Genomic DNA, 10,860 nt, shown 5'->3' with positions numbered 1-10,860 from the left:
AATTACTGAAAAATTCGGAAATAATTGCGATGTTTATAACATGTGACCGGATTATTATCACATTAATTAAAACTTGCATTTTGAAATTTTTATATGAACCAAACCGGTTTTATTTGAATATTGCAAAAACTAAAATCGCATTTTACACTAAAAATCGCAATAATAAATGCACGCAATAATTTCTAGATTCACAGTGAACAATATCTTATTGTTTGTGTCAGTATCCGAAAATTGGTTGCTTGGCCGTTTATACCATCCGAAACATTGTTGATTGAACTTTTTGAATGTGCAGCGCCAAATAAAACCAGTTTCATTGAGAAATATTCTACTTAGTTGACATTTTAAAATTGAATATCTCATTGTCAAGAGCAAAAAAACAGTAATATTTTTTTTTCTTGTAACATGATTTAGTCAAGAGAAGATCACCTTTATCTTATTTATGCTCGCTTTGAAGCAATTACTGAAGTAGAGACTGTGAACGGAATACGTACAGTGGCTATGAGACACAGCCTGACTGGAAACATATACAGTATTCCTCTGATATATCACTAACTGCGAATTTGTTCAACACAGTATCCTCAGAATAGCCTAACTTCATCGTTCAGCTAATACAATAGATAAATCACTTAATTCGTCTTTTCAGAAACTAGAAGACTATGGTTCGTACACCAAATTGAAGATAATGTTACGTCATTGATTGAATTTCAATTGTTTAGAACGTTTTTAACCAATCACAACGTTTTGGTGTACGCTTTTGAATATATTACCCACAATGGATTAGATTCTGAAACGGCGAATAACTGCCGATTAAAGCTCATCTTACGTCACATGGAATCATATGGACAGCCACTACAGTTTAACCCTTCTGAGGATGAGAACGAATCACTTCATGTACCACAGAAGAGGAATTTTCGCCGTATCAGAAGTATTTCATCGTCTGACTTCGATGACTTCGATGACAGCGATACGGATATACCAGTCCATTCTTACGCCCAAGACATCATACAAATTCATACCAAAGTTTTAGCATCTGGCTTAAAAGCATTCTTAATAGACAACACATTGACTGATGTTGTTATAAACGTTCAGGAAAAAACTTTTAATTGTCACAAAATAATTCTTGCAGCTTTTTCTACCTTTTTTAAGTCGATGTTTACTTCTGGAATGGTAGAAAGTGATCAAAATGCAACTGTACGTTTACCAAACATTGAATCAGATATAATGAGAAAAATTATACAATTTATGTATGTGGGAGAAGACTTTGATTCAGAATTTGCAGATGAGATGCTACTGACTGCCGATTATCTTCAAATAGAATTATAACGACAGTGTGTTTAAAGCAAATAAAGCACAAACTCAACGGCAATAATATTTTCAAATACTGGCGTTTGTCAGAAGAAAATGTAGCATACAAAGATTTGAGAGGTTCCTGTAAAAAATTGGTTGCAAAGAATTTCAAATTGTTGTATTCAACAAATGGTTTTGTAGAAATTTCCTGTAATCAAATTGTTGCACTGCTTCAAGAGGAAAACCTTAATGTTCCTGATGAAAATATAGTATGCGATGCTGTAGACCGATGGATTAAACATGATATTGTCGAAAGGAAGCGACGTTTAGTATCAATATTTGAACACGTCCGATTGCCATTAGCGTCGGAGCAAAATCTCACGAAATTCAAAACAGAGTTCCCATACTCAAAGGACTCTAAGCTTGATGAATTCTTGAAAGAAGCTAAATGCTTTCATGAAAAATATGACAGACAGTCGTTGTTAGTCGGCCAAAGTAAACACACAACTTACAGACTGAGGGCAAGACAAGAACATGTATTAATTGTACTTGCAGGAGGAGAAGACGATAGTAACGAGCGTTCTAGAGCAATGTGGAGCTATTGGCCAAGCATAAAGAAATGGAAGCTGTTATCAGATCTCCCAGAAGAAGTGCAGACTGAAAATCACGGACCAGCATCTTGTAGTTATGGTTTATCAAATATTCTATACTCAGGAGGATATGAAAATGATTGTTTCTACAGATATGATGGAAAACATGATAAATGGATAAAATTACCACATTTAAATCATAACAGAGCAGGGCACAGTATGATAGGTAAAAAGAATTGTGTATATGTATTTGGCGGAATGGCTTACGATTATTCGCCTTCAGCAGACTTTCTGGCGCGAAAAAGTTTCAAAACAATTGATGCTTTTAACATGAAAAATCAATACACCGGACAAGATCCGGAAAAATCGATGTTTGAAAACTACAAAACATCCGATCATTTTGATGAAAAATTGGACAGAAATGACGATACGTCCACCACCGGAAGTGAAAACGAATCTACTAATGACGACAATGATGATACTGAAAGCTCAGATGGTGATACTAGCGGAGGCAATTGGACTAGATATGGTAAACTTTTACATCCTATAGTGGATGGGCAAGTTGTGGTAGCTGATGAGAAGATTTACATCTTTGGTGGAGTGACCGTAGGCGAGTATGATACCGACACATGTGTGCAATGCTATGATACCTACCTCAAGACCTGCTATATATTTAAACATAATGACCTCGGAATTCAGTTAACAGAATCAAAGGTGTTTGGTTGTGACGATAACATTTGCATTCTTAATAAAAATTTAAAGAGTTTTTCAATTATACCGTATTTCAAAAGAGTTGGAAGTGTTTCTCGCAATGAAGAGAAGATACAGTTTGTAGATCAGTGTTTCCGCCAGAGGGATTTCTTAAGAGTGGCAATATCTATTACTTCATTTGGGGGATGGATCGACGTATATCAAATACAGTAGTGAGTTACAACTTAAAAACAAAACAGACGTTAATTTTTGAAGATGATGCTTCCTTACCTAGCAGCTTGACTGATTTCTCATGCTTAACTCTTGTTCTTGAAAAAGACATTTACTGGCGTAATTGAAATGTTTAACAATTAATATGTGGATATATTTTTCGGGCAGTTTGTTTTGACATTTTCTTTTATTCTATGATCTATATCATACATCAGTTATACTTATACGATTATATTCACATACACGTTACAATGCATTAGCTACCGTTACATGTGGACAGCCATCATGTAAATAACTTAAAAATGTTGTCATATCAAAGCTTTTTATTACTGCACGATTTAAATACATGTAAAAATTTTTGCGCATTGCATTACTTACGGTAACCTATAATCTTTTTACACTCCCTGATTTTAGCAACTAGAAAATATGTCATTTGCAATCAGACCACGTCTTCATTTGATTATTTTTCTTTAAGATATGCAGTCAAATTTGTGTAGAGTCAGAGTGACATACAAAAGAGTTGTGCACGTTTTCATACATGATACTGAATGCTTTTAGTACCTTTTTTTATTAAACTGTCAACAAAAACAGAAGACAGAAGTACTGTGAGCCCTTATCCTGTAGATATTTTGTCGGATTTGTTTAGGATGAATTTGTTAAGACTTTGAAATTAGTTTGAATTAAGAAAAAAAATGAGTGTGTCTATGAGCATCCATGCTGCATCTCTTTTTTCAGGATCCTTAGTTCACATTTGACCTCTTCATCCGTTAAATTGGTATTCCCCATTCTAAAGCTAAAGATAGATTGAAATAATTATTCCATCTTTGTTTTATACAAATGAATGGCCGAAATAGATTCCTAATATATCTTAAAAGAAAATATTAGGTCCCGGGACACAGTTATCGTCTTTTCAAGTTTGTTGTGTACAAATACAGTAACTAGTGCAGATAATTTATAACTTGTACATCTTTTTCTTACACCTTTCAAATTTATATCTTTATATGTTATGCATAAAATATTAAGTTTGGGGTGAAATTACATGGATAAATAGTTTGGATTAATTTTTGATTGGTAAAGTAGTGATATGGCCCAGTTTTACAAGATGAAATATTAGTATGCTTAAATATAAAGCTATCAAACTGTATTATATTGGTTACATAACATTATTTTGAGTGACAAGCTATAGACTTTTCCATAATGTGTCCCTTAAGTGGTATTCTACACTGTAAAACAAACTTTTTTTTTTGATAGAGCAGGTGCGATTATTAAAATTTGCGTTTTCCGTCTTAAATAAATGCATTAAGATATAACTGTCTTTCTCGAACCATTGTTTGTTGTATATCTGTTTTGTTTTATTAACGTGATTCTGTCGGGATGTTCAAAGTAGTTTTTTACAAAAATTATTCGACTGCTTTACAAATTGTTAATATATTTTGTCATTGTTATCCTTATTCAACTTCGGTGTTGACATGACTATCAATAATGTGGTCATTTTTTATAAATTTCCTGTTTACAAAACTTTAAATTTTTCGAAAAACTAAGGATTTTCTTATCCCAGGCATAGATTACCTTAGCCTTATTTGGCACAACTTTTTGGAATTTTGGATCCTCAATGCTCTTCAACTTTGTACTTGTTTGGTTTTATAAATATTTTGACATGACGTCACTGATGAGTCTTATGTAGACGAAACGCGCGTCGGGCGTACTAACTTATAATTCTGGTACCTTTGATAACTATTATTCAATGTTATGACTTTCAACCTCTTTTTATTTTCTCATTACACTTAATAAATGATGATTTTACGAAATGGAAAAACAACAAAATATATCACTTCTTCAAGGATATTCACGTGCTCAAAACACCGCATTCCAAATATATATTCAACAGCAGTCAATCAAAATTTCACTTCTAAAGTACAATTGTGATAAAGGTGTCAATGTTGCTGCAGTACGATTATTGCATAAAAATGCACGCGGATATCCATAAACATGATAAATATTCGCGTGTAATGCTTAAAAACGACGTATAGTTATCAAAGGCTTATAATTTAATACAGCAGACGCACGTGTTATCTACACAAGGCCCATCCGTGACGCTAAGATCAAAATCGTTTTCAGCGAAACAAGAACAAATTTGACGAGCATTGAGGACATAAAATTCAAAAAAGTTGTACCAAATAAGGCTAAAGTAATCTATGCCTGGGATACGAAAATACTTGATCTAGATTATTATACCCCATGCAACAAAGTTTAATATTTTTGTCCCGTCCGTCAGTCCGCCAGTCCGTCAGTCCTGATTCTTGTCATAGCAACTCCTCAGAGACCACGCAGAGAATTTCATGAAACCTTTTTAGATAATAAGGACATACTATGTAGTTGTGCATATCGACTGGAAATTACGATTTTTTTCTAGTAGTTACGCCCCTTTGAACTTATTTTCTTCAGTGTACTACTGCAACAGTTTGTCATCGAAACTCCTCCGAAACAACACAACAGAATTTCATGAAACCTTTTTAGATAATAAGGACGTACTATGTAGATGTGCATATCGACAGAAAATAACGATTCAATTTTTTTTCTAGGAGTTACGTCCCTTTAAGCTTACTTGATTTAATGTACTACTGCAACAGTTTGTTATCGTGACTCCTCTGAAACCACACAACAGATTTGAATGAACACTTTTTAGATAATAAGGACATACTATGTAGATGTGCATATCGACAGAAAATTACGATTCATTTTTTTTAGGCGTCACGCCTCTTTGAACTTATTTGCTTCAATGTACAGGAAATTATGATTCATTTTTTTCTTATATAATTTCTTTTTTTTACATTTGTTTTATTTCTCCAATGACAATGTTGGGACGTGGGGTATGTGAAAGCGCTTACTTAGGTTCTTTAATCTTCTAGTAAAACTGTTCGATCAACAGTGAACGGGAGAGCTTTTTCGCTCTTTTTTTCTTGTGACAATACATGAAAAATTCAAACATAAATAGATGATGTGGTATGATTGCCAATGAGACAACTGTCCACAAGATACCATAAGGACACAGACATTAACAACTATAGGTCACCGTACGGCTTTCAACAATGAACAAAGCCCATACCGCATAGTCAGGGCTTGTGCTCTTTGAAGTCTCATCTGGTCCCGGAAACGGGATGACGTAGTTAAATTCCTAAACTAAACGAGATTTACCTTGGTAAAAATTGAAGTTCAGTTGGAATGTAACGTAGTCACCTTTAGTTGTAGGGATCAGATGCCCTCTCGATATCCCCCCTTTTTTGTGATGTTGTACTTAGTACTTTTGTATGCACAAAGTCTTCGACATTGAAGAAGTTCAAATGTGCACGAGAAAGCCTCATTTATCTGCTAACTTAATTAAACAAGGCAAATGTGTTGTATGCATTTAGAAGGACAGACAGGACGGGAAGTTTGGAAGTATGGATGTAACTTATTTCAAACGGAATAGCACATCCTCATTTTTGTGGAGATGTTGTTTACCGAGTTCGGAAATTGAGACACGATCCGGATAAACTTATCATTCCTTTAAAAAAAATCATTGTAAAAGAGTGTCAATCTAACGCTATAAATATATATTTGAATGCTGTTTTCATTGGTATTAGTTTGATACTGTTATAAGTGAATTAAAATCAGACTAAATATCATTTTTATATTCAGAAGCACATTCATGGCTCTACAATCTTTCGATGCTTGTATATTGGCATTGCGCAAGGTCATGATTTTCTGTAACTGTTAATGACGTATTTACAGTAAATCCATTGGTTGTTGGATGTGTACTGATTGATACTTAAGTCTTAGATGCATGATTTTTATACAAGTTTTAATTGGCTTTGAACTAGCTGTCAGTAACTGCAAGTACTCTCAGATCTGTACTTCTTTTTTTTGTAGCAATGTATATGTATCCGTTTACATCCACTCTGTGTTTTGTTCGATGATATTCTACTTTGTATCCATCTGATGGGTTAAGCCCTTTGCAACTAGTTTTTAGTTTGTTTTATGTTGTACTATCGCACCACTGTTCCAGGTTAGGGATGGGTTGGCGCCTTCAAACTAGTTTGACCCCACCACATACTTTATAATCTTATTCGAAGTTAATAGCCTGTAATTCAGTGTTTGTCGTTTATTGCTTCATACTAGTCTTTTGTTTATTCATTTGTAAGTAAACAAAGATGTCAGTGTTTTCGTTTGGATTGTTTAACATTTGACATTTTGGGTCCTTTGATAGCTGACTATACAGTACTGATTTTACTTATGGTGAAGGAAGTATGGTGACCTATTATTGTTAATCTATTGTCACGTATTGTGGAGAATTGTCTTATTGGCAACTATATCACACCTTTTTACATGTGTCCTTTTCATCCTTTACACCAGTATTCTTTATTCTAAACTGAAAGATCAATCAAAATGATTAGTCCATATTTGTTTCATAGAAATGAATGATTATAACAGATTTCTGATGTATACTAAATGATAAAGTATGTCAAATTAATTTTACCGTATTAATCAAAACCCGAATTGTAAAAAAAAGAGATAGCAACAAAAAATATCAAGAATCTATTCAGGTTATAGATTCCGAATCTTGTACAAGTTGACGAGATTTTCTGTTATCAAGGAAACATATTTTTTCTCGATTGGCAGTCTTCATTTTTCTTTACCCAAAGAAAAACCTGGCAATTTAAACGAACATAACGCATGTAACGTTTCGGTTTAAAGGTAAATTCAGGTAAAAAAAATAATAACCCAAATTTGGATTATTTATAAAAATTTAGTTACAAATTGAGAAATTAATCATAAAAAACTAAATTTCAAAAATATTGAAAAAAATGTCAACGAAAACAATTTAGACATGATATATTTAGGCTGTTTAATTGTACTTTAATAGCAGAAACAAATTCCATGAAAAACAATATATTCACTCACTAAAGTGTACACTTTTGAAATACTAGGGCTTTTCTACCTCAGGAATTATAGATTACCTTTAGTTACCTGTATTTGGCAAAACTTTTAGGAATTTTTGGTCCTCAATGCTCTTCAACTTTGTACTTTATTTGGCCTTTTTAATATTTTTTATGTGAGCGTCACTGATGAGTCTTTTGTAGACGAAACGCGCGTATGGTGTCAATATAAAATTGCAATCCTTGTATCTATAGTGAGTTTATTTACAACCACTGGGTCGATGCCACTTCTGGTGGAGTTTTAATTACCCGAGGGTATCGCCAGCCCAGTAGTCAGAACTTCTGTGTTGACTTGAGTTATAATTGATATATTCGTAATTATAAATTATCTGTTAACAAAACTTTGATTTTTTGAAATACTAGTGCGTTTCTACCTCAGGAATAGATTACCTATAAGTTAGCTGTATTTGGCAAAACTTTTAGGATTTTTTGGTCCTATATGCTCTTCAACTTCGAACTTTATAAATATTTGGCCTTTTAACATTTTTTATGTGAGCGTCACTGATGAGTCTTTTGTAGACGAAACGCACGTCTGGTGTAAATATAAAATTTCAATCCTGGTATCTATGATGAAGTTATTTACAATCACTGGGTCTATGTCACTGCTGCTGGAGTTTTAATTCCCCGAGGGTTTCGCCAGCCTAGTAGTTAAAACTTATGTGTTGACTTGAGTTATCAAAACTTTGAATTTTTGAAATTCTAGGGCTTTCCTACCTCAGGAATATATTACCTTAGCTGTATTTGGCACTACTTTTAGGAATATTTGGTCCTCAATGCTCTTCAATATGTTCAACTTCGTACTTTATTTGGCCTTTTAAATATCTTTTGATTCGAGCGTCACTGATGAGTCTTTTGTAGACGAAACGCGCGTCTAGCGTAATAAATCAATAACTGCATTCTTATTCCACAAAAATAAAGTTTAAGTATTTTAATTCTCATTATATCTCAATACTGATAAGAAGACTTGTCTCAAGATGGTAAAAATAACTGATTTAAAATAAAATAGTATCATTTTTGATAAAAAGAAGAATAATTTTGGTTATCTTAAACAATGTGAACAAAATTTTAGTATGATTTTTCTGATATTCTTTTAATTTTATGAAAAAAGCTATTCTAAACTATGAAAAGGACAAAAATCCAATGGTGGTCAATAATTTTCAGTAAAATGAAGAAGTATTTGCATTTTAGGCAACGCGTACAAAAATTTAATATATTTTTCCTTAAAGTAAGCATATTTTATGAAGAACAGCCAATCTTGATGTATAAAAAGAACTGAAATCATATGACGTTACTAATTTGTATCAAAATAAATCAATAACTGCATTCTTATTCCACAAAAATAAAAGTTTAAGTATTTTACTCAATTCTAATTAGAAGAATGCAAGATGGTAAAAATAACTGATTTCAAATAAAATAGCATCATTTTTAATAAAAAGAAGACTATTTTTGGTTATTTTAAACAATGTGAACAAAATTTTAGTATGATGTTTCTGAAATTCTTTTAATTTGATGAAAAAAAAGCTATTCTAAATTATAAAATGTACAAAAATACAATGGCGGTCAAAAATTTTCAGTAAAATAAAGAAATATTTGCATTTTAGGCAACGCGTACAAAAATTTGATATCTTTTTCCTTAAAGTAAGCATATTTTATGAAGAACAGCCAATCCTGATGTACAAAAAGTACTGAAATCATATGACAGTTAGTAATTTGTATCAAAATAAATCAATAACTGCATTCTTATTCCACAAAAATAAAAGTTTAAGTATTTTACTCAATTCTAATTAGAAGAATGCAAGATGGTAAAAATAACTGATTTCAAATAAAATAGCATCATTTTTAATAAAAAGAAGACTATTTTTGGTTATTTTAAACAATGCGAATAAAATTTAAGTATGATTTCTCTGACACTCTTTTAATTTCATGAAAAAAAACTATATTCTAAACTATAAAAATCCAATGGCGGTCAATAATTTTCAGAAAAATGAAGAAATATTTGCAATTTAGGCAACGCGTACAAAAATTTAATATCTTTTTCATTAAAGTAAGCATATTTTATGAAGAACAGCCAATCTTGATGTACATAAAGTACTGAAATCATATGACGGTTAATAATTTGTATCCAAATAAATCAATAACTGCATTCTTATTCCACAAAAATAAAAGTTTAAGTATTTTAATTCTCATTTAATATCTTAATTCTAATTAGCAGACTTGTCTCAAGATGGTAAAAATAACTGATTTCAAATTAAATAGTATCATTTTTGATAAAAAGAAGATTAATTTTGGTAATTCTAAACAATGTGAATAGAATTTTAATATCATTTCTTTGACATTCTTTAAATTTCTTAAAAAAAACAATCGTTTCGAAACTATGAAAAGTTCAAAAATCCAATGGCGGTCAATAATAGCTATAAAAGGTGTTTGAACTATTGCGGAAAGATCAGTCGTATTGAGAATTTCAGAATATAATTTACGATTTTCGTAGAAGGAAGTTAATATTAACAGAGTCATATAATATTATTATGTATTATATGTCTCTGATGTTAACAATCTTTTATACAAAACTATTAATCAACACAAACAATTTAACGCTCTAAGCATCTTATTCTGTTATACTATTTTCACTTTTTTATTGCAACTTATTTTATTACATATTAACGTGCAAATTAAGGTGTCTTCGTAGAGGTCCGCGTTCAGCGATTGTAAACACTGTTGAGTTCGGTTTACATACTAATTTTAAATATATACGTATCCGTCCGATCCGTGCATAAATTTAATTTACTAATCGATCGGTGACAGTTGTCAGGGTAACTCTCACATAGGTTATTTGACTTATCTGACGGATCCTATGGGTCACCGATCAGCGATCACTCATCGATCAGTCAAACATCCGTCACCGATCATTCACCGATCAGTCAAGTTCACGTCAAACAGTGACGCCTAAGGTTGCAAGTACTGTATTAGTCAAAATCTTTTAGGAATATTTGGTCCTCAATGCTCTTCAAATTCGAACTGTCTTTTTAACATTTTTTTATGGGAGCGTCACTGGTGAGTCTTTTGTAGACGAAATGCGCGTCTGGTGT

At 32.2% G+C, this 10,860-nt stretch overlaps 1 protein-coding gene across 1 annotated transcript; it reads left to right on the top strand.

The window, feature by feature from the left end:
• The first annotated feature begins 828 nt into the window (after positions 1-828).
• On the top strand, positions 829-4,113 carry LOC143048877 (ectoderm-neural cortex protein 1-like). Its single transcript, XM_076222746.1, has 2 exons — positions 829-925; positions 1,285-4,113. The coding sequence occupies exons 1-2, from the start codon at positions 829-831 to the stop codon at positions 2,799-2,801; spliced, it is 1,614 nt and encodes a 537-aa protein (XP_076078861.1). The 3' UTR covers positions 2,802-4,113.
• The last annotated feature ends 6,747 nt before the right edge of the window (positions 4,114-10,860 follow it).

The sequence above is a fragment of the Mytilus galloprovincialis genome, chromosome 10 (genome assembly GCF_965363235.1).
Source record: "Mytilus galloprovincialis chromosome 10, xbMytGall1.hap1.1, whole genome shotgun sequence".
NCBI lineage: Eukaryota > Metazoa > Mollusca > Bivalvia > Mytilida > Mytilidae > Mytilus > Mytilus galloprovincialis.
This window is presented reverse-complemented; position numbering and strand designations above follow the sequence as displayed.